Source organism: Choloepus didactylus, chromosome 1 (assembly GCF_015220235.1).
Source record: "Choloepus didactylus isolate mChoDid1 chromosome 1, mChoDid1.pri, whole genome shotgun sequence".
Classification (NCBI taxonomy): Eukaryota; Metazoa; Chordata; class Mammalia; order Pilosa; family Megalonychidae; genus Choloepus; species Choloepus didactylus.
Genome location: NC_051307.1, coordinates 53,861,084 through 53,886,871, shown reverse-complemented (window position 1 = coordinate 53,886,871; position 25,788 = coordinate 53,861,084). Strand labels below are relative to the sequence as shown.

General features: G+C 36.8%; 1 protein-coding gene across 1 annotated transcript in view; it reads left to right on the top strand.

The window, feature by feature from the left end:
* The window catches only part of PROS1 (protein S), a 111,815-nt gene that overhangs the window by 80,966 nt on the left and 5,061 nt on the right, over positions 1-25,788 (top strand). Inside the window, exons 9-13 of the mRNA XM_037833949.1 lie at positions 5,603-5,718; positions 10,044-10,233; positions 17,763-17,930; positions 19,189-19,357; positions 23,967-24,115. Of these exons, the coding sequence (XP_037689877.1) occupies positions 5,603-5,718; positions 10,044-10,233; positions 17,763-17,930; positions 19,189-19,357; positions 23,967-24,115 (792 nt within the window). The remainder of the gene's footprint in view (positions 1-5,602; positions 5,719-10,043; positions 10,234-17,762; positions 17,931-19,188; positions 19,358-23,966; positions 24,116-25,788) is intronic.

The window sequence follows — 25,788 nt, the reverse complement described above, 5'->3', positions numbered from 1 at the left end:
TGTGCTTCATGTTTTCCATCATATCCCTGAGATCCATTTCGAATTTTTCTATTTTTTTCTCCATTCTTTCTTTTGTACTTTCACTTTCAAGCCCGCACTCTTCCAGTTCACTTTCCTCTTTCCTCAACTTCCTCCAATCTACTGTGTGTATCCAGAATCTTTGTAATTTGATCAACAGTTTCTTTTATTTCCATAAGATTGTGGATTTTTTAAATTTACTCTCGCAAATTCATCTTTATGCTCTTCTAGGGTCTTCTTCATGTCCTTTATATTCTGTGCCATGATCTCATTGTTTGTGATTACTTCTTTAATTGCTCCAAGTACTGTGTCTCCTCTGATTTTTTTTAGACAGCATATATTTTATTTATGAATCTGTATGCAATTAGAGAAAGCATTTAATATTTGTACAGTTAATCACAGACATTGTCCACCACAGGATTCACTGTTTTATACATTCCCATCTTTTAACCTCCAGCTTTCCTCTGGTGACATACATGACTCTGAGCTTACACTTTGCACCACATTCACACACCATTCAGCACTCTTAATTATTTTCACAATATGCTACCATCACCTCTGTCCATTTCCAAATGTTTTAGTTCACCGTAGTTGAACATTCTTCTCATAATAAGCAACTGTCCCCCATTCTTTAGCCTCATTCTATATCCTGATAACTTATACTTCATGCCTATGAGTTTACATATTATAATTAATTCATATCAGTGAGACCCTGCAATATTTGTCCTTATGTGTCTGTCTTATTTCACTCAATATAGTGCCCTCAAGTTTTCTTCATCAACCCATTTTTTAAAGATGGTTTTGTTCACACACCATACATTCTGTCCTACGTAAACAATTGATGGTTCCCTGTATAGTCATGTATTCATGTATTCACCACCATCACCACTGTCTATATAAGAACATCTCCATTTCTTCCACAAAGGAGTAGGAAGAGTCAAAGAAGGTAGAGAGACAAGAGAAAAAGAAAAAAAGAGGGAAACAAAACAAAACAAAAAAGACATGGCAGCTATGAAGCAACAAAAGGAAAAAAGGAAAGACAACATTAAACTAAAGTGGAATAAAGAGTCAGACAACATCAACAATACAAGGAGTCCCATACCATTTCCCTATGCCCCCCCCCATATGCATTTAGCTTTTGTATATTGCCTATGTTATATTAAAGGAAGCATAATACAGTGTTTCTGTTAACTATAGTCTCTAGCTTTCATTGATTGTATTTTTCCCCCAATCCCACCACATTTTTACCAATGTTGATGTTCATTTGTTCTACCTCATGTAAAAACATATTTTTACCTTTTATCACAATCATTGAGCACCCTAGGTTTCACTGAGTTTTACAGTCCCAGTCTTTATCTTTCCTCTTTCCTTCTGGTGTCCCACATGCTCCTAACCTTCCTCTTTCAACCATACTCACAGTCATCTTTGTTCAGGTACTTACATTGCTGTGCTACTGTCTCCCAAAACTGTTCCACACCTCTCACTCTTGTCTTTTCCTTTCCTTCTGTAGTGCTCCCTTTAGTGTTTCCTGTAGAGCAGGTATCTTGTTCACAAACTCTGTCATTGTCTGTTTGTCAGAGAATATTTTAAGCTCTCCCTCATATTTGAAGGACAGCTTTGCCAGATAAAGGATTCTTGGTTGGCATTTTTTCTCTTTCAGTATCTTAAATATATCCCACCACTTCCTTCTTGCCTCCATAGTTTCTATTGAGAAATCCACACACAGTCTTATCAAGCTTCCTTTGTATGTGATGGATCGCTTTTCTCTTGCTGTTTTCAGGATTCTCTTTTTATCTTTGACATTTGATAATCTGATTATTAAGTGTCCTGGCATAGGCCTATTCAGATCTATTCTGTTTGGGGTATGCTGTGCTTTTTGGATCTGTAATTTTATGTCTTTCATAAGAGATAGGAAATTTTCATTGATTATTTCCTCTATTATTGCTTCTGCCCCCTTTCCCTTCTCTTCTCCTTCTGGGACACCCATGACACATACATTCCTGCTTTTCATTTGTCCTTAAGTTCCTGGAAACATTGCTCATATTTTTCTATTCTATTCGCTATCTGTTCTTTTGTGTGTAGGCTTTCAAGTGCCTTTTTCTCCAGGTCCTGACTGTTTTCGTCTGCCTCTTGAGATCAGGTCTTGTATGTCTCCATTATGTCTTTCATCTCTTGTGTTGTGCCTTTCATTTCCATAGATTCTGTCAGTTGTTTTGTTCAATTTCTACCTTATGTACACCCAGTGTTTTCATTATACAGTTCATCTCTTTTGCCATATCTTCCCTAAACTTTCTGCATTGATCCAGCACTAGTTGTTTAAATTCCTGTGTCTCAGCTGAAGTGTAAGTTTGTTCCTTTGACTAGGCCATAACTTCATTTTTCTTAGTGTAGGTTGTAGTTTTCTGTTGTCTAGCCATCTGGTTTCCTTCTTTACCCCAATCAGGTTTTCCCAGACCAGAATGGGCTCAGGTCTAGGCAGAGGCAATAGTATCACCTCTCTCTGGGGGCATCTTAGATTGATACACCCTTTGAGGCCTCAAATCACTATGCTTTTCCACCCAGCAAGTGACACCTGTCAGCCTGTAGCTCCAAACTAGTGTAAGGAGGTGTGGAGTGTGGATGTTTTCCCCCAGGCTCTGGGGCTGGTTCTGAATGGAGGGTGGGTAGTAGAGCTGAGCCCCACCTCTTTCTTCTTAGGGAAGATTCCCTCCCACCCAGGGAGAGGTCATTAACATTTGAATAAACTCTCTGCCTGTGCTATCTCCGCCCTTGTTTGGGTCAGAGCTCTGGGAACTGAAAATGGCTGAGGCTTTCTCCACTGAGCTGAAAAAGGGACAGAAATCCCCCTTCAGGGTCAGTCCATGGCCACCATCTGGCTCTCCAAGGTCAGTTGTCACCCAAAGCCTCTCTCTGCTTGCTGGGGATTCATAGCTTGTAGTGAGCAGTTCACACTTGTTAATTAAAACCCCGATTGGAGCTCAGCTGAGCTATATTTGCTTGCTTGGAGAGTGCTGCTCTCTAGCACCACAAGGCTTTGTAGTTCGGGCCGTGGGGGTAGGGGCCTCCTGGTTTGCATCCACAGTTTTTGCTTACAGATTTTATGCTGTGATCTTGGGCATTCCTCCCAATTCTAGTTGGTGTGTGATGAGTGAACGGTCACATTTGTCCCCCCTGCATCTATTCCAGATTATTTACTAGTTGTTCCTGGTTGTTTATTAGTTGTTCCAGCAGGACTGACTAGCTTCCAGTCCTCTCTATGCTGCCATCTTCTTCCGCCTCCTCTGATTTTTTGATTTTGGTGTTTGGGTTTGAGTTATTCTTATCTTCTGGTTTCTTCATATGCTTTAAATTTTTCTGTTGTTTTTGGCTCTTGGCATTTGCTTGTCTTGATAGGGTTCTTTTAGGTTATGCAGGCTTATTTGAACAATTATCTATAATTTGTCAGAGCTACAGCTTAGTGGAGTGCACTTTCCCTAACTTACCAGCAGATGGCAACCCTGAGCCACCTATTACCCTCAAGCCAGTTCTCCCCAAGTTTGTCTTTGTAGTGAGTGGGGGTCTGAATCTTGTGGGGGTCCAATCAGTGCACCAAATTTCCATGTCCAGTTGGTGCAGCCAGCCCTGAAGGTGGGGGATGTCCCCTGTGCATTTAGGGAGGGAAAGCGGCTTTAAGATTCAACTCTCCCAGCCGTTCCAGGAGAGTTAAAGCTCTTGCAGGAGTCCAGTCCTTTGGCTCAGACTCCCCACAGTCTCTCTCTGCTGCAGGCCCACAAGTCCCTCAAATTGGTGTAGGGCCCTTGGGACTTCCATTTGGGTCCTGCCTCCAAGGCGTTCACTCAGCAGGCCTCTGCAGAGGAAAGACTGTGCAATGTCACAGGTGAGCAGAATCCCCCAGGGTAGCTCTGGGCCGCAGCACCACACAGGGGCATTCCCAGCCTGCTGAAAGTTTGGCTGTATAGGGCATGGTAACTTCCCACTTCCATAGATCTCCACCTTCCCAGCTGTGGGACAATTAGCTGCAGGTGTGTGAACAGCTATCGGCTATGCCAGATACTGAGGTGGGTGCCCAGGGCCTGGAAAGCACTCCCCACCATGCTTGACTGCGCAGGTCTTGCTGCCGGATCTGCAGCTGCTTTTGGGGTTTTTAAACTAACTCACCTCCAAATGCTGACCCCAGTTGTCTCCCCACTGTGGCGTGGCTGCCTTTTCCCCAGCAACTTCACTCACTCGTTTCCGAATGCAGACTCTCGGTTTCACCAAGTTCACAGTCACTGTGGATGTAGCAGGCCTTGTCCAGCTGGTACAACACTGGAACTGGTATTCTGGAGCACTTTCTCTCTTTTATCTAGTGTTTTTCATGGAGAAGTATTTTGCTTTGTCTCTCCTAATCTGCCATCTTGAATCCTCTCCCAGTTTATTCTTCAGAAACCCATTAGTTATTATTAATGCAAAAGATTTTACAAAAATTCTGTCATTAAAGAACACCTGGTAGTACTTCATGCTTAGACATTTTCAGTGATGTTTTGTCAATCGTGGATGGCCGAAGTCCAGGCACCAACTGACTAAATAATGATTTAATCCTGAGAGTACACATACCTTTATACCTGTTACCAAGGCAAAGTTGGATATGTCCAGAAAAATGAAATATTCAATATTATACTAGTTACTTGGTAAAGGAACATAAGGTAAGCTACTTGGTATATGTAGTAACTTTAGTGCTACTTAATTGAAATGCCATGTTGTGTTTGTGTATTTTGTAATTTAGTCCCTTATTATTTCAATATTTGTTGTGGTTACACATCACCATGTATGCCTGGGAATAGATTTTATGGAAGTTCTAAGAGGAAGTGATATGTTATTTCTGGACCGACACATAATTGCAGTGCTATATACACAATTCCCCCCAAATGTCCTCACATGCCTAAGAACTTGTCTCTAAAAACTTTCCATTTTAATGCTTATTTCTACCCTTAGGGGAAAAAAATACATGAATCTAGATTTAATGACTTTAAATCACTTTCTTTCTTGTAAATTCCTTGGAGATGAATATGATAACTTTTAATTATTCCCCCTAGGTTTTCTAGTATGTGTTCTCTATCCTATCTAGATGGCATATCCTTGCTCAGAAAATTTTTGCTGAATACATGAATGAATGAATTAAATGGAGAGATAAGCTATTTAATGACACATTAATTATTTTGCCTATTTATGACTCCAAATAAAAACATTTTTTTCAGATATAATTCATGAAAGGAATCACACCTGTCAGTTAATTAAGGGAGTACATGTTATTACTATTAGGAAGAGGCTATGTTTAGGACTGAGATTTGCAAAGGAAATATTTAACAAAAATCTAAAGCCACAAACATTTAACAATATTTTAAATACACATGTTTTCTTGTAGGTTAGGCTGGCAGATTACACAAGGATCTGTGAAAGATTACTGCCAAGGTATTCTTAATTTATTTTAGGGTGTCACAGAGGATACATTTGACAAGAACACTAGGAAGCAGAGAAAGGACAAATAACCTGAGACAAACACTAAACAACAATCTATGGGTTTTTTTTGTTTCCTTTTCTCCAGGCTATCCCAGTGTGCCTTCCTTTGAACCTTGACAAAAATTATGAATTACTTTACTTGGCAGAGCAGTTTATAGGAGTCGTTTTATATCTAAAATTTCGTTTGCCAGAAATCACCAGGTGAGGAACCAATGCCAGAGGTAATTTCTAGAGGTTAAGCAGGTAAGGACAGAAGAAAGTAACTGAAAAGGTTTGAAATATATGAAATTATATTATCTATCAGATAATTTAGGTGTATTATCAATCAGATTATTTAGGGAATCCTAAAGTTAATTCTTTCCTTCACACATTTAATTTTCATGCTAGAACCTTGTTTGGGTCATTTTAAACTGATATTCCCCAATGATCATTTCACCTTACTCCATGCTTCTTCCTTTTCTAGTGGATACATATTTACTAAGAAGCTGGGAAAGCAGATTTCATGTATTTGTAAAATTTTCATTCTTATTTAACATTTTATGAAAACTAAGCATTGAGGAAATATCCAAAATACTGCTTTTAGAATATAGTTATATTTAAAAGTATTTAGGAAAATTAATGATTGATTAATAAGATTAATTCATTCATTATTAAAATGGTATTAAGTGTTATTTTAAAAAAATGTATCATATAGTTTTGGTTGACTACCTGAGTACTTTATCTGTTATTCTTGTAGATAGGTTGACTTTAGGGAAGCAGCGGCTGCTTATGTTTTTGAATCATGATTGTCCTTTAATTATCAAATTTTCTCGGAGCATACACTGTTGGAACTAGAAGAAATTGTTATTTGGTTGGATAATGTTAAGGAAACATGTGAGACCGATTGTGGAGTAACAAATTTTAAAACATATTAACTAAAGAAGGATGCATATCTAAAATTTCATTCATTAGGTATATGACTGGTTATTTATTAAATAATTCAGCTAAATTCATAGACATCTTATCATTAAGCAACTTGAAATTTATTCTAAGATTGACTTCACTTATGTAATTGTGCTCCTTCAATATTCCCGTCCTTCCCCCCAATCTGAGTTTCTCTTGTAACACATTTCAGTGCTAAATATTTTTTCTAATGATGTAGAATGGAGATAACACTTACTTGCTATGAAAATATTAAGAATTAGAGAGGAAAAATTAATTCTATTATACCTTCAGGCACTTTCAGGGGTATTCATTCTCACCGACAATTCACAATAGATTGATCCCTAATATTGAATCAGAAGTGGTCAAATAGGTGTTTTATGTTTTTTTTTTTATTTTATTTAAGTATTTTATGCATATATGTGTATATATGTGTGTGTGTTTGCACATGTGTGTGTGTTTATATTTATATTCATCCATATATACAGAAACATACTACCTGTCATAAATACAGAGGTTGGTGAATTTTTATAAACTGTCACCCAGCACAAAGAACAGCTAGTGTTTTTTTCTTTTTTCTGATTTTGCAAATTCCTTCACCTTTGTTTTCCATGATCAACTACTACCCCAACCAAAAGGTTAATAAATTCACTCTCATTCTATAATACTTCTAAAAAAAGAGCTAACTTTTCCCCAATGTAATGAATCAGTACATTGATGTATTCCAGAAAGACAATAGGCAGAACACGATTCTTTGAATTATCAGTTTATCATTATTTTGCAAAGAGAAGGAAAGTATCTTCATAATAGGATCTATTTATGGCATATCCTGAGCATACACAGATTTGCATTTTGGCAAGATAAAGCATGCTTCACATTAGCAAAATTCTCAGGTGGTTATGAAAGAGAATAGAAGTACTTATTCCCAGAAAACTGGTTCTTTTTTGATATAATCTGAATTCAGTAAATTCCTACTACATTGTTATCCATATAATATGCTTTAATTCATATTTTACCCTCTTTAAAATATTTCCTTTGGATTCTAAAGATGGAAAGTTTATTCCAGCAACTTTTCTTTGTTCCACTTGAAGGGAATCTGCCACCTTTCAAATGCCGCCTCAATCAATTATTACCATGCTTTGCCCTCACCCCCAATACTGTGGGAAGCATATTCTGTGGCATATCTCATGTAGTAGGCGGAATTATAAGATAGCCTCCGAGATTCCTGATGTACACACCTTGTGTAATCCCATTTACTTTAGTATGATCAGGGTTTGAGACTATGATGGGCTATTACTCTTGTGATTATTTGTATCATTATGTTACATCATATGGCAGAAGGGATTTTTGTAGACATAATTAAGTTTCTCAATGAGTTGATTCTGCATCAGGAAGATTATCCTGGATGGGGCTGACTTAATCAGGGAAAACTCTTAAAAGAGGGACGGACTCTTCCTGGAGGGAGATTTGAAGTGAGAGTCTCCTGAAGAAACAAATAGCCATGCTGTGACCTACCAGTGGAAGGGGCCATGTAGCAAGAACCTGAGAGTAGCCTCTAGAATCTGAGAGCCATCCCCAGCCAGTAGCAAGACAACAGGGACCTCAGTTCTACAGCTGCAAAGACCTGAATTGTGCCAACAATCAGTGAGTTTGAAAGAGAACCCTTAGCCTTAAATAAGATTGTAGCCCTGAATGACACCATGATTTCAGATTTGTGACACCCTTACCAGAGAATCCATTTATGCCCTGACTTCTGACCTACACTAGTGTGAAGTAATAAATAGATGTTAGGTTTTTTTGTTGTTTTTTTATTATTATTTTTTCATGGATGTTATTTTAAGCCACTAAATTTATGGTAATTTGTTACACAGCAAGTAGAAAACACATACACTCACTAGTTTGCCCAATCTTCTAGGATGGGTCTATTGAGAGTTCTGGAGATTCTATCTTATATGTCCCAGGTAATCCTAAGCAGAATCTTCATTTTATTTATAGATTCACAGTTTATATCCAGAAATCTTCTGGGGGTGCCATGAGAAGAGAAGGTTTAGAGTAGCTCCTCCATTAATTACAGCCCTGACAAAGGGGCTTTTGTTTTGTTTTGTTTTGCTGTGTTTTGGGGTTAGGCAGACTGCATCAGAAGTGCTTTTTGTATGTAAGGTTTTTGACCTGAATATGTGAGTTGGAAGTTAAAACTAGTTATTTTCTCTCTGAATAAATATATCTTTGCTCCTCTGTCTCTTCATGTCTTCAACAGTACTTAATTTCCCAGGGAAATCAGATATGAATCTATCCTTTGTTTATGCTGGTCAGCAAATCATATCCTGCTATATTTCTCTCATTTGTTTAGAAGTTTGGAATACTTTTCCAACCTCATTGTTCTTTAGAGACCTAATTTCATCGTTCTCCTACTAAAAGCATCTCATTCCATAACTCTGCTGTGAAGCATACCTTTATTATTTCCCAATTGCTCTTGCAGTATTTTTGATAAAGGACAGGTCTGCTTAATCTTAGAATTAATCATTTACTTTAGAGTAAGAAGTCTGAGAAGGTAGAATAGCATTTTGATGACTTTCTTCTCTAATAAAGCACAATGGATTGTTTATATGTGGAAATAAGGTGTGGAATTCCTTCTTGCTTTAAGTACTGAAACTTTCACTTAAATTACCTTTAATTAACTTAACTCAGGTGACTAATAGGTATACAACTATTTTTTTTCTCTTCCCCATTTGCCATTTTCCCAATCTTTTTGATTTGCTGGTCCTTTGGAAATTTTAATGCTGATTCTTATTAAGGTGTCCTAAGGACACTAATTAACATGTGTTATTTTAATCCAGCATCCCTAAGATTTTTCCTTCTCTGTAATAGCTACATATTTTAACAACCACAGGCATTGCAAGAGCTCAGATACTCCCAAACACATGGCTAGACTATATCCCTGAAGTTAAGCTCTCTTCCCATATACTCTGTTTTTGCAATGAGAGTTTCTGGGAGAGCTTTTGAAATCCAGCTAACAGACACATTTTAAAGTTTTTGACTTTTCTTCCTTACCATACATGAAGGCTTAATTATGTTTGCAATCATCCACATGCTGTCTTGTAGATTTCTGCGAGTGATTTCTTCCTGACGTATATGAAACCATAGAGAAAATGTGCTTTTTGATGGATAAGCCCAGCAATGAAATTATAACATATTTTACCAACCACTTATGGATATAGCAAAAAAGTAAATCATAATGTCAGATTATATAGTGCCTAAAAGACCCCAGGAGAGATACAGTATGCCTATTTGTACATATGTATTAATTCCAGCATTTGAAAAAAATGCCTTCAAAATGTATGCCAAAAAAAAAAAAAGATGAAAAATTACCAACGCATCTCTTCACTGACTCCAAGAATAGAAAATGTAATGATTTGATTTTAAACACACATGGAGCCAGAGATAATATATCAACAGTTTGATTCTGTCCTTCTCTTTTATTAATTCCAGGTAACAAAATAGATAGTTGACTCAACATATTACTGTTTGCCAGTACAAGGAACAAAAAAAAATACATATAATCCATATTTCTCACTATTAAGGATCTCTCTTTGTCCATTGTTTAGATTTTCAGCTGAATTTGATTTCCGGACATATGATTCAGAAGGCATTATGCTGTATGCTGAATCTCTTGATCAATCAGCTTGGTTCCTGCTTGCGCTTCGTGATGGAAGGATTGAAATTCAGTTTAAGAATGAGGATACAGCCAAAGTCACAACTGGAGGCAAAGCTATTAATGATGGTCTATGGAATATAGTACGTTTTTCAGGTTTCAAAAAGAATCTTCCTGCTTTGACGCAATTTGTATAAAATCACATAAGTTTATTTTTATAGTGACACCAAAACCAAAGTATATTTGGGTATATCTGGTGTGTAGAATTATATTCTACAGACTGTGTTTATATTCTACACACTGCAAATCCCTGAAACAGCCTGAGAAATGATGCCCTCTCTTAATATATTTAGGATATTCCATAACTATCTTAAGTTGTTTTCAGTTATTTGCTGCTTGAACTACTCAATCTTTACTTTTTTAGTTACTATCACTGGATGACACAGTGGTGTCTCTTCTATAGATCAAGTATTACTAACAGAAATAACAGTTAATGCAAAGACAGAGCTGATTAAGGGAAACTACCCTCAAAAGCCATTGATTTTAATAAAATGAAAGAAAATTACAGAGAGTAACAAACCAAAAAGTTACTTTAGTTTAAAATATAAACATGAAGATAAATTATCTATTTTGTATAAGCAATATACACTACCTGATACCAATTAGATTAAAACTAGCATTTTCAGGTAATCCTCAGAACTAAGCTTTTTATCATAATAATGGGAACAGCATTTTAATCGACTGTATTAAAATGGAACTCTTCTTGGAGAAGGGATTATTTCTAGTCTGTAGTGGGAAGTCTTTTCTGTAGTAGTCATTGCTAGTTTCAGCAGAGGATAACTGAGGGATCAACTTCACCTACAATGTGAAATTACTGCACTTTTTGGTGCCCAAAAGAGACATCTTCTATGCCTATTAGAGTTGATGAAAGGTCTTTGTTGCAAAGCCATGTGAAGTTGTCACTAAATTATTTTTTTACTTCATTTACCTACTCATGCGTTAATTTACTCAAAGCACTAAAACTGTATTGTAAGACATTTTCCTTGCTCTTAGGTTTAGTGCCTCACTGTTTACTGACTGATGTAGCCTAATGACCCAGCACAAAGTAAAATGATATGTTACAGTAGAGGTATAAACAAATCACATTTGGGCACAGATGTGGTTTACCAAATAGAAGCTATCTGTTCTTGGCAGCCGTGGATGTTAGTCTCTTAACTCTAAAAGAATAATGTCTGCAAAGATTCAGGTACAATTGTCAGAGAATTCACTGAAATTCTGATTCCCCTGGATGCTTTCATTCAGGAACTTTTGCTACTACATCTTTCCAGAATGAAGAGCTATATCTAGAATATTGGATGCATAAAGCAATTCCTCTAATGTGCCAAAGAGCAGAGCGTTTTTACTGCTAATGTCCTCAAATCATCTATGTTGTACCTTTTCAGCAAAGATAGCAAACATAGAATTTGTATCCAGAGTTTGTACAACTTGAAAATATCGACTGTTTCAAGGAGAGTTTAGATAAATTTCTAAGTGGTATAATATATAATAAAGAAGGTGAATGTTTACCTGTGAGGTTAATGTCATCATGGGTACCCATTTCTCCTGAATGATTCTGTCAAAGCAGAATTCTGGGCTGGATGGAAGGCAGCTGTTCAATTCCACACATTTTTGTCTCCTGTGTTTATGATCCTTGTTAATAAGAAATGATTACTTAGTGGATATGCCCATATTTTAATTAAAAATGCTTGTTAAAAAGCTGAATGCAATTTTAGATTAAAAATAAAAATTGAAGAATCATTTTGCATATAAGTCAGAGAAAATTTTTAATCTGTTAATAAATTAGGTACTATTTTCTTAAATTTAATTCTTAATTCAATATCTTAATTTATGCATTTTCATGTCCCTGATATAGAGTTTTTCCTGTATGCCATCTTTTATTCTAAAAATCTTACTATTGTATAATATTTTACCAGCTTATAAACCTTGATAATTCATTAAAAATTGTAGTATATTAAGCAAATTTACTTAAGTCAGGAATTATTTCCAATAAATAAATATTTCAAGTAATTATTTTTATTACAAAGTTGTTAATTTAAATTTATAAACTGGAATACTGACTTGATAGCATTTATTTCACTGATTTTAAAATATTTTAAAACTTCAAATAAAATACTTTTAAAAATAAGAAATTAAAATGTGTTATTTAGAAATGTTCAGATAAATAAATAGACTGTAATTATTGAGTAATTATTATTACTATAGCTCATGGAAATAAACATTGCCACTATAAGCAATTATGTGATTGCTTATGATTGTATCCTATACTAGGATATTATCCTAATTTTGGTGGGAAATATGTAATTTGTATCATAATTTTATATTCATTCAACAAAATATTTTTGAGCATTTTATGTGATAAGCCCTCTTCCCAGGGATGAGGAAACAAGAGTGGGTGAAACAAAGTCACTGTTCTTATGAAGTTTACATTCTAGTGGTGAGATATAAACAATAAATGCATGAACAGATAGATAAGCCAGATGGTGATTAATATTATGAAGAAAAATGAAAGCAAGGTGAGGTAATGGTGATGATGGTGAGTGTGTATATGGAATCAGGAAAAGTATTTCTGATGAGATTACATCTGAGCAGAAACTTAGGGACATAAATCATGAGAAGTATATGGGGGAAGTACAGAGCTTCAGGGGAGACAATATGTTTGATGTGCTTGAAGAAACACGAAGGTAGATGCAGTGGAGTGAGAGCCATGGAGAGTCGTAGAAAATGAGGTCAGAAATGTGGCTGGAATAAGATCATGTAGGGCCATGGGGACCATGGGGACCATGGTGAGGACCTGGATTTTGTAAGTGATATGGAAAGACCATGGATGATTTTGAGACACAAGACAAACTCATTTGCATTCTAAGGAGATAATCCTGATCAGGACCTAATCATTTTGTGGAGACTAGATAGTAGGGAGTAAGAGTGGAACAAGTTGTAAGGTTAGGAGACCATTGCATTAACCCATTGGGGAGATGGTAGCTTTGCTGATGGTGGAAGTGGTGAGACACGGTCACATTGTGGATATATTTTTAAGTTCAAGCTTTCAACTCAGGGTAGATATATGTTTTTGAATACTCATTGTGCTGGTTTGAATGTATTATGTCCCCCAGAAAAAGCCATATTCTCTGATGCAATCTTGTGGGGCAGACATATTAGTGGGGATTAAGTTGGAATGTTTGGTTAGGATGTTTGCATGGAAATGTGCCCCACCCAACTGTAGGTGATAACTCTGCTGAGATAATTTCCATGGAGGCATGGCCCCACCCATTCAGGGTGGGCCTTGATCAGTGGAGCTATATAAATGAGCTGACTAACAGAAGGAACTCAGTACAGCTGTAAGTGACATTTTGAAGAGGAGCTACAGCCAAGAGGGACACTTTGAAGAAAGCACAGGAGCTGCAGATGAGAGATGTTTTGAAGATGGCCATTGAAAGCCGACTCTTGCTCTGGAGAAGCTGAGAGAGGACAAATATCCCAAGTGCAACTAAGAGTGACATTTTTGAGCCTAGAGAGGAACGTCCTGGGAGAAAGCCATTTTGAAACTAGAACTTTGGAGCAGATGCCAGCCACGTGCCTTCCTAGCTAACAGAGGTTAGCTACTGGCCATCTTTGGACACCACTGGCCATCTTTGATTGCAGATGTGTTACCTTGGACACTTTATGGCCTTAAGACTGTAACTGTGTAGCCAAATAAACCCCCTTTTATAAAAGCCAATCCATCTCTGGTGTTTTGCATTCCGGCAGCATTAGCAAACAAGAACAGATTTTGGTACCAGAGAAGTGGGGTGCTTTTGCTGCTGAGTTTGCAAATACCAAACATGTTGGAACAGCTTTTTAAATGGATAAGAGGAAGATTCTGGAAGAATTGTGAGGCACTTGATAGAAAAGGCCTAAACTGCTTTGAAGAGACTGTTTGTGGAAATATGGACTCTAAAGATACTTCTGATGAGGCTTGAACAGAGATGATGAATGTGTTGCTGCAAACTGGAAGGAAGGCAATCCTTGTTTTAAAGTGGCAGAGAATTTGGCAAAATTGAGTCCTGGTGTCAGATGGAAGGAAGAATTTGAAAGCGACAACATGGAATACTTATCTCAGGAGATCCCCAGACTACATGTGGAGAATGTGCCCTGGCTTCTCCTTGCAGCTTATAGTAAAATGCAAGCAGAGAGAGGTAAACTTAGAACTGAACTCTTGGGTTCTAAGAAACCAGAAGCTGATGGCTTGGAAAATTACAGGCTTCCAGGGTGTGGAGTCCCAGAATCTACAGCCAAATGTGAGGATGTAACCAAACATGGAACCCATCCGCCATTTCAGTACAAGCCAAGATTGGAAAAGGAGTTAAGCAGAAAGGATTTGTGGAAAGTCCTATTGTCTGACGGCTTTGACTCCTGTGCGCTTCATGCAAAGCCAACAGAATTTCTGCAAGATCTTTATAGACAGAGATGCTGCCGGGGAGAGCCGAGTAGCCCACATGCATGGAGGGGGTGAGTTTGCCCTGGAGGTCGAGGGCGGGCCTTCCGCCTCAATGCTCAGGAAATGTTTTGCCACCCCAAGCCTCAAAGAGGGTGGAGCATGTTCCCAGGGAATTGGGGAGAGCCTGGCTGCCACCACACTGTTCTGAAGAGGTTGAGCGTGTGCCGCAGAGATGGAAGGGAATCTGGGTGTTGCTCCGATGTTTGAGGAGGGTGGGGCTAAGAAGGTGGTCTCCCCAATGTGTGGATATATTGGAGCACTCACCTAAGCATTTGGATAGGAAAGGGCTGCCACACAGGCCCTTAGGAAGGGTTAGACTTCCACTCTCTCAAACCCCAAGGAAGCAACATTGTTCTGTAAATGACTCTCAGACATTGAAATCTAATGGAGTTTGTCCTGTGGGTTTTAGGAACTGTTTTGGTCCTGTTAAACCTGTTTTCCTTACTGTTTTTCCTTATGGCAATGGGAATGTTTAGCCTATGAATGTCCCTCTTTTGTATATTGGAAGCACAGAACTTGTTCTAGGTTCACAGATCCACAGCTAAAGGAGAATTTTGCTTTAGGAGAGACCACGCCTATAATTGATTTTGATGAGATTTTGTACTTAACTATTGTTACTGAGATGATTTAAGTTTTTGTGATATTGTGATGGGATGAATGTATTTTGTATTTGGAAAGAATATGTTTTTCTGGGGTCCAGGGGGTGGAATGTGCTGGTTAGAATTTATTATGTCCCCCAGAAAAAGTCATATTCTTTGATGCAATCTTCTGGGGCAGACATATTAGTGGGGATTAAGTTGGAACGTTTGGATTAGGGTGTTTGCATGGAAATGATAACTCTGCTGAGATAATTTCCATGGAGGCATGGCCCCACCCATTCAGGGTGGGCCGTGATCAGTGGAGCTATATAAATGAGCTGACAAACAGAAGGAACTCAGTGCAGCTGTGAGTGACATTTTGAAGAGGAGCTACAGCCAAAAGGGACACTTTGAAGAAAGCACAGGAGCTGCAGATGAGAGATGTTTTGAAGATGGCCATTGAAAGCCGACTCTTGCTCTGGAGAAGCTGAGAGAGGACAAATATCCCAAGTGCAACTAAGAGTGACATTTTTGAGGAACTGCAACCTAGAGAGGAACGTCCTGGGAGAAAGCCATTTTGAAACCAGAACTTTGGAGCAGATGCCAGCCACGTGCCTTCCCAGCTAACAGAAGTTTTCTGGACACCATTGGCCATCCTTCTGTTAAGGTACCCGATTGCTGATGTGTTACCTTGGACATTTTATGGCCTTAAGACTGTAACTGTGTAACCAAATAAACCCCCTTTTTTAAAAGCCAATCCATCTCTGGTGTTTTGCATTCCAGCAGCATTAGCAAACTAGAACACTTAGCATACAGAGAGTTTTTAAGGCCATGTGATTGGTTGTGTCCATCAGTAGTTCTAAACTCTATTACATCTAATGCCCAAATATTAGATGTAATAGATAGATTGTATATGTAATATTAGATTGTATATGTAATGCAATACATCAACAATATAATTTACGTTCACTTATGCCTAACAGAAATCAATATTCTGTTCTAATTATGATATCAAGTAATAAAAGGAAAGTAATTTATAAGGAAATAATATACATTTCAATATGTACATGCTCAAGTACAGCTACGATATTGTCAAAAGCTTGCTCCTATATAGAGAGTAACAAATGTGAAGGCTACAAATGAAGATTGATGCTAGGGTATTGCATTGGCAACTCAAATACCATAAGTGCATAAATGGTGTTGCCATCATTAATAAAGATTTTCCACAATGATGAAAAACACTTTCTTAGGAAAGATCCAAACAAAACAAATATCAGTACCTCCTTGGTTTACAAGATTGTTGCTTTCTTGAAAAATTCACTGAATGCTAAAACAGTGCAACAAATATTTTGTGTTTATAAAAACACAAGCTCAGACAGTTACAAACATGAATATCCTCTACATGAATGTGGAATGGTGATATTCAGAAGGTTTGAAGGATACTGGATATTTTATTATTTATTATGCAGTACTATTCTGCATATTGCAGGATGTCTAGCATCTTGCAATGTTAGTTTCCTACTCATTGTAACAAGTAAAAGTCCCCTCAGCCCAACTTTCCAAATGCTGTAGAGTGGGGCAATAGGAGACCTTTGCACTCCCTACCCCTGTCTCTTCCCAACCCCCATAGAAATACTTGCATGGCTAGAGGGAAGTGGTCTGGGGACTGAGCCTTGAGCTTTATACTAGAGGTTGGGAAGAAGAGGTGGATCCAGCAAAGGAGGCTAAGAAGGAGTGAGAGTGGAGGAGAAGGAATATACAGTGAGTCCTGGCAGTCAAGTTAAGAACATATTCCAGGACTTGAAATAATGAAATGTGGCTGATTGGTTTTAATAGGGAAGGAGTGTTGACCAGCTTTAGATATGTAATTATTGTGGCTTCTACTATTGATTAGTAAAAGGAAAATCAGGAAGTTTGCAGTTTGAATACTACAGTTTTACATTATACAGTTGCAACAATGTTTCTTCAAATGGCCTGTATAGGATTTTTCATTGTTGTTTACCATCACTTCCAAACTTTTTTTTAAAATTCAAACTATTTTCAAAATTATGTACTGTGCTTCCTTATGACTAATAAATCTTAAATTTTGAAATAAAATATAATTTGTGTCCAATGAACAGTATACAAGATAACTGACTTTTCTCAATTTATATTAAGAACTTATTTATATTATTGATTTTATATGTTCAGTATCAGGCAATTGCAAAATAAGAACACAATAGTTTCCTAAGTTATTAGTACTAGATACTATTTTAAACTGTTAATTTAGTGATAGAACAGAATGCTTAAATTTAACAGGATAATATTGATTTTTTCATTCTAAAATATGTTGTGTATTTAATTTTTAATTAAGTACTGTCACCTTTAAACACATTTTTTAAATCACCTTTGTAATAATTTGACGTTTCAAATGGGTTTGAAAAAATTAATAATTACATTGTAATGACTCTTTTAGAAATTATTTATTGAAATTATAACAGGTTTTTTCAATCCCAGTGTTTCAAATGGCATGTAGAGATATTTGGTTGTGTTTTGGTAATTTTTGTGTTTTTAATTGTAGGTCTCTGTGGAAGAATTAGAGCATAGTATTAGTGTTAAAATAGCTAAAGAGGCTGTGATGAATATAAATAAACCTGGAAGCCTTTTTAAGCCTACAAATGGATTTCTGGAAACCAAAGTATACTTCGCAGGATTACCACGGAGAGCAGAAAATCTACTCATTAAACCGGTAATGATCCAGGCTTATATCTCTCATCATGGATGGAATGCCTTTTATCTGTAATAGGTTTGAAGAAATGTTTTTCTGAGAGTCAACAGAGGTTATTTTGTTGAACATACCAAGTGTGACAACTTGAACTGAACATGGTAAATTAATATTACTGACTCTTGAAATTACATTAAGGAAATAAGAAAATGAGTGTAGTGTTATGGAGTCCATTTAAATTCCCAGAGTTACTCATGAAGAAGTGGGTTTTTAATGTTCTCCAATTTCAATTCATTGTCAAATTGTTAGTCCATATTTAGCATATAAATGCACATATTGAGTTATAATATATGTTGTTTTGGAAAGCCATTCAAACTACTTTCTCAGGTCTATTTAGGATTTAAGTTTGGGAGGTTAAGGATTATACATAAGGAAATAAGGTGGATTTTTTTTTTAAGTCTTAACTGAGGTTATAACTTCAGCCTGTCATGAATTAAAGTTAGATATAATGGATGTATGATATATTTCTAATAACTGTGGAATGGGTTTTCCTGAAGGAGACTAATCACTGTCCTTGAAGTGTTTTAAAAATTGCATTTGAAGTCAAATGCACATACTGATTTACCTTAAATATTTACTATTCTATATCCATCTTTCACTCACGGGGATTTGCAGTTACTTTAACTTTAAAAAGATTTCTATGATATGATATAAAACCCAAATTAGTCAACCCATGTCAGAATGACTACACTGGTTCTTTGAAATGATAAATCAAGGCACTTTAAAAATAAAATGAATTATGTAAAAAAATTAACTATTTATGAAATGGTCACTACATGTCTTGAATCCGGCTGAGTGCTATTACAGAGGCTAAAGATTGCAAACACTTTTTGTTCTTGAAGAGGCTTAGTGTTCTCCCTTGACAAGGTAAAAGCTATACTCTAAATTTAGCTAAAGGAAAACAGAAGGCAGCTTAGAGCCCAGGGCTATAGCTAGAAGTATATATAGAACTTGAGAGCAGAAATATGTGTGCTGGTTGGCATAGGAGAGGCAGGAGGGGCTTGAAGTGAACGTTAAACATTATTAGTATCCCAGTGGAGGCTGCATTTTTACTGAAAAAGACTGTCCACCTGAAGAAAATTTCTAAAAGAAAAATGTAGAGTGTGTAAAATATTTTAAATGGTCATGAAAGAAAGGCTTTCCGTCTCTAATCAATTAAGGGCAATTATCAGTCTGACTTAAGTTTAAAATGCACTCCTTGACCTATATTTTAAATTGTTAGATTAACCCTCGGCTAGATGGATGTATACGAGGCTGGAATTTGATGAATCAAGGAGCTTCAGGAGTAAAGGAAATTATTCAACAAAAACAAAATAAGCATTGCCTTGTTACTGTGGAGAAAGGTTCCTACTATCCTGGCTCTGGAGTTGCTCAGTTTAACATAGATTATAGTAAGTGATTTCCCATTTTATCTCTCTTTTCTCATTAGTGACTAAATTTATTCATTGACACATAGTAATGATCCCTTTAGTGAACGTTGAGTACTTACTATATGCCAAGCATAGTATTAGCCTTCCTCTTTCTGTTTTATTTTATTAATGAAATTTTCCAAATAAATTGGAAAAAAAAGACAGTTGAATATGCTTATGTTATTATTTATGCTATGAGTTAAAGTTTATTGGCACAAACGTGATTAATTTTGTGTGAATTCAATTGACCAGTTTAAAGTTTGCTGATTTGTCAGCTATATTGAGTCTACTGATGAGTCCATCAAAGAGATTCATCTTCATTTCTGGCATTTTCACTTATTTCTTATAGTTTCCACCTTCCTGCTGAAATTTCCCATTTATTTATACATGTGGTCCACCTTTCCCACCACAGCTTTCAATATATTAATGATAATTATTTTAAATTCTCTGATAGTTCCAACTTCTGTGACAAATTTGAGTCTGGTCCTGTTGGTTGCTTTGTCTCTTGACCTTGTGTTGTTTTTTCTTTGCTTATTTGTCTATCTCATATTGTTTAGTTTAAAAGTGGGCATCTTATGTATGACAGTAGAGAGACTGAGGTAAATAATATTTATGTCTGGAAATGAGCACACCTCTTCTTTTTCTAGTTCTTTAGTGTAGAGGACTGAATCAAACTAGTCAGGAGTTGAGCTGCTTGGGTTTTGTTGTTGCCATATACCCAGAATGGGCCAAACTGCAAGGTTGAGGCAGGGTTCTCCAAACTACCAAGACTGCCCAACATTTCTGATTCCAACTGCAAGGAATTAGGATCCAACTATGAAGTTAGAGGGAAGAATTCACACAAGACTACCTTCATTTCTGACACCAACTACAATTTAGGGGTTGCCCAAAATGGAGTATTCTCAACCTAGCAAGCTCATACAAGCTTTGGTGTCCAGAGTGTTTATAAGGGCTTTGTTACATAGGCATGATTAATTGATTGCCCAAGTTTGAAGTTTCCAGCCCCTCCTCCCTTCTCTGAGGCTGGGCTGATATATGGTATAGCCTGAAGGGCCCACCATAAGTCACCTTATTAGCATAAATCATCAAGTGTGGTCTGAGGGTCCATCGTGAGTTACTTTATAAGCATAAGCTATCTGATGTGTTCCAAGGGGCCTACCATGAAAAACAAAGGCACTCCCATCAAGTGGGAAATTCCAAGGGTTTAGAGGTTACCTCTCTGGAGCTGGGGACAAAGGCCAGACGTCTCTTTGTGCAAGGCAAAATTCTTTACTACACACCATGATTATATTTAGCACACCAAGGTTTCACATTCCTTTAACGTTACCTTGTGCTTGGGGTGGGGACTGGTTTGCCACAAAAATTTTCTTAATAGCTGTTCCATCCTCAGCTTTAGGTACTTTAGTTATGACTGTGTCTTTAGAAACTGTCTTTCCATGTTCTTCTTGTCCTTCCTCAGCAGAGTGCTGTTGTTACTTGACATTTGCTTGCATGGTAGAGGGGTCTGGGAGCATGGGCAGCATTTTGGCCATTCTGGGGTTCAGGTGCCTGGATTTTTCAGTATTCCTGCCCACCCACCACAACCCCAGCAGAGTCTGATAGGCAGGAGTCAGGACATTGGCATGTTCCTCCTCATTAGAGGATTTTTTTCCTTCCTGTTTCTTTTCCCTAGCCTGTAGGTGCCATTCTTCACCATATCTTAAAGGTTACAGAGTATGTTGCCTTTCCCCAGTGCCTTAAAAGGCTTTTGTTCTGTGCCTGTCTTACAGCTGGTGCTACTCCCCTCCCCCAGGCCAGTGCTAGCTGAGAGACTGTCCCGTCCCTTCCTCTCCTCCCAGTTTTTCTCTTGAGCCCCAAGTGAGGCCCACGAAGAAGAGCCTGTGAATGAGTTCATATTTCCCTGTCTGCAGTTCATAGTCCATACTTAGGCTTTAGCAATTTGTTAAAAATTTTACCTAAATTCTGCTTATCAGATGTATGTCATCTGGTGTCTGCCCCAGGTCAGCAGATGCCCTCATTCTGTTTCTCCTAGGAAGCACCTGCCTTTCTTTAGGTTTCCAGTTAGTTGGTTGCTTTGAAATCTTTTCAAGCACAGTTCAAGAAAAGTTGAGATTCTGTAGATAATTTGGCTTGAGTTGTTATTGTAAGGTTGGGAGTAGTGCCCTTTCCACTTTTCTACATTCTAAGTAGAGCAGACAGTCTTTCTAGACTGACTCCAGTTTTTCATCTTTACAAATAACACTTCAGTGAATGTTCTTGCACATACATCCTTGTACCCTTATGTGATTAATTCTGTAGGATAGAATCTTAGATTATTTTCATTAAAGGTTATACAAATATAGAATTCTTTTAGATTCGATCACATTCTCTCCCAAAGATGTTTTATTAATTTATACAGCTACCAATAAGTGAGACTATTTATGCTTGAAATTTGTATCCAATCTTAAGTTGGAAAGTTAAATTTCTAACCTTGTATTGAAGTTGAATATCTTCTCATATATTTATTAGCTTTTGTACATTTTATGTTATTGAATTCTTTGTCTTCTGCTGTTTTAGAAGTTGACTATTTGAGCTACTAATATTTCACATTATAGATTAAGTTTAGGATGAATCCAAATATCTCTGTTTAAAAATAAAAAACTTTTTGAATATGTTCATTTGTAGTCTAAAAAAATATTTAACTACAATGTTTAGAAAGAATATCACACTAGTGCTTTCTGCTTTCCTAATGTAAATTACTATAGTGCCTTTAACTCATGCATAAGAAGAATTTTTTTTCTTAGTGCTTTAAATGAGTTGACTGAATGTAGGAAAAAAAATTTCAAACCCACAATAATTTTTCAAAGGATAAACTTCCTGTAAAGGAAAAATGTTATATTGTGCCTGAAAAAACTCCTTTCATAAGAAATTAGTAATTTCATGGACAATTTGAAAATGGTCTACTTTAAAATTGATATTTAATGTTAGATTATTAACTTTGTACATTTTTAGGTTCATTTTAGTTTGATTTTGTTATTACCTTGAAATAAATTTACTTATTTCAAAATGATTTTATATATATATATATATATTTTTTTTTCTGGATGGACTTACAGCATTATATTAAATGATGTAATAGATTATTTGTGGCTAAATGAGAGAACACCTTGCCAAAGGAAAACTAATTTCTCATTCAAATATACCCTTTCAACGACTCCAAGTAGTAGTCGGTATAGTAACTTCATATTAAATGAGGAAGACATCATTCAGATGGTTGTTAGGTTTGGAGCCGTTCAAGAATTCATACAATACAGCAAGTCAAAGTTTAAGTATAAAGTTTAAGATTTATTAGAGGAAGAAAGCAGGTGGGAGCCAACAGAAAAGAAGAAAAAGATAATGGCTTCCACTCTCTATCTGAGAGCAGCATTCTTTAAAGAAAAAAGGAACCCACATTGGGTAGGGTGTCTACTGTGATGTTCTGTGCCTTGATTGGGTGAGTGCCTATCTAGTTTTGGGCTGATTGGTAGAATTCTGAGACAATATTCTTTTTAGGAAAGCAGCTTCATTATCTAACTGGGGAGAGCAGGCCTTCTTGGTTGTTTATTTTATGGGCATCTCTGACCTTGCCTTACCTGCCTTTGAGGGGCCACTGGGACGTCTTTGAACAGCTTTGAACGGCCTTCATTCTTTAGTCTGTGGGGCACCTGTTTTCTTGTGAGATAAGCTGTGGGGCCCCCCGGGTTCGAAACTCCTTGTACATGTTAGTTTCTTCTTCTGGGATCTAACAATGGTAAACTAATATTTTTAGGAATCCAACTACTTTGGAATCACAGTAAGTCAATAAATATTTATTGAATGATTATGTGGGAAACAAAGTGATGTGAGAAATATATACTTCCTAAACCTTGTACTATAATGCAGTAGACAACTAACCTAGTAATTGAAAAAAATTTTGAGTATTGTGAAAAGAGAACTCTGTGTTTTATGCATGATTGTTCTATAAACCCACCACTTCTCTCACTAAAAAAAAAAGAGAGATTCATGGAACAAGAGATCCTTTTCTAATTTCAAAGCTAACTTCTGACTTCAGATTATTTCTCTACTATCAAACTATTCAACTCCTCTATGTATATATATTATTGTCCTTCCCACTTGCTCTAACCTGACCCCATTATAGGATGAAGAGTGTTGAGGGTGTCAGCTATACCCAACTTTTCCCTCAGACATATTACAATAAATAGATTGAAAACTTCCTTCTAAATGTCTACTTTAATATGTGACCATTCTGAGATTTGAGCTTTTGTGAATGTGCAAGGTAGAAGAAGAGCTGTTGTAGAGCGAACAGGGACACACAATAATCCTAAAAACCACCATCCATAATTCTATTCTACTATGAAGAGAAGAGTGGGATTCCATTTGTTTGTCTCTTGGCATTAAAAAACAAACACACAAACTTTTGTTTTGTTTTCACTAGGTTGTCATTGAGAAAGGAGAACTAAAATCTTCAGTATTACACAAAGATGACTTTGAGTACTATTCAGATTGTAATAATTCCTTCTGGTGCATTTTAGTGGTGCATTGACCCTGTTTCTGTTTTTGTTGTTTTAAACAGATGACATTTCCAATGCTGAGGGTTGGTATGTAAATGTGACCTTGAATATTCGTCCATCTGCTGGCACTGGTGTTATGCTTGCCTTGGTTTCTGGAAACACAGTGCCCCTTGCCTTGTCTGTGGTGGACTCCATCTCTGAAAAATTTCAGGTAATTTTACTCTAAATCTTTATGAACCTTTTGTTTGTTTTGTTTTTTCCATCTATAAAATGGATATAATGGTACTATTTACTTCAGAGGGCTTTTTTGAAGTGTAAATGGGATAACCCATGTAAAGTATTTGGCACAGTCACCAGCACACTGTAAGAACTCAATAAATGTTCATTATTATTTATTTTTATTTATTTTTTTGGCTAGCTTATTTCCAAAGCCTGAACTGAGAAGTAAGGGGGAGTGGGGAGGGAGAGATTGAATTGCACATTGTATATGGCTAAAATGAGACAGACTCACATGCTGGCTCCTTGGAACCTTCACAGACCACACAGAGATCTACACTTAATCTCATCTTGAAGATTCACCTGTACTAACAAAATAGAAATGAATATGATTACAGTCTTCTCCCAGATATTCAGTGCTTAATTATAATGTTTTGTGCTTTCTTGCTCTCTTAACCTTTATTCCCATGAGTGGAAGGGGAAAGATAAGAGAAAATAAAACCAATCCATCGTTCCTTGCCGCCAGAACCGCCATCTTGCAGTAATTCGCCGAAATGACGAACACAAAGGGAAAGTGGAGATGCATCCGCTGTATATATGTGTTTTCTAGGCCTTTTAGAAAACATGGAGTTGTTCCTTTGGCCACATATATACGAATCTACATGAAAGCTGATATTGTAGACATCAAGGGAATGGGCATTGTTCAAAAAGGCATGCCTCACAAATGCTACCCTGGCAAGACCGGAAGAGTCTACAATGTTACCCAGCATGCTGTTGGTATCGTAAACAAACAACTGAAGGGCAAGATTCTTGCCAAGAGAATTAATGTATGTATTGAGCATATTAAACACTCTAAAAGCTGAGATAGCTTCTTGAAGCTGTGAAGGAAAATGATCAGGAAAAAAAAGGAAGCCAAAGAGAAAGGTACCTGGGTTCCACTGAGGCACCAGCCTGCTCCACCCAGAGAAGCACACTTTGTGAAAACCAGTGGAAAGGAGCCTGAGCTACCAGAGCTCATTCCCTATGAATTCATGGCATAAAAGGTGTAAAAAAGAAATAAAAGACTCGTGGATTGTAAAAAGTAAAAATAAACAAACAAACAAAAAAAACAATCCACCAGGCTTCTTGCTTGCAACTCTGATTCTGATTTGAAATTAGGAAGAAGAACAGGAAAAATTGTTAGATAAATGGAGACACAAGAGTTATCAGAGAATCTGTTTTATTCATACTTCTATTAAGGACTAATAGTTCTGTCCATATGTCATCTACAGTGGATGGCAACAAGCTACAAGAAGAAGCTTCTGCTTGTGCCAAGGTTGGCTTTGATGCTCTTCACAGCTTTCCAAGAGAAACATATAGTTGAACAATACTTGTAGTATTAAAGTATTATCCTTTAAGTTGCTGTTTGCAATTTAAAGGATAATCAGAATTTCTGGTAGCTGGTGTTTAACCATCAGAAATCTACAGCAATTCTGAAGAGTATTTTAAAATTCTGAAGAGTATTTTAAAATTTCCAAACCTTCACAGGCACTTACTACATTTGGATTGCAGCTTTTTTCTTTTCTTTCTTTTTTTTTTTTTTTTTTTTTTTTTTTATTAAACAAAATGGAATTCCCATCTTCAGCATTACGTTCATGTATTCATGCAGTGGAGGATGTTAATGCATGC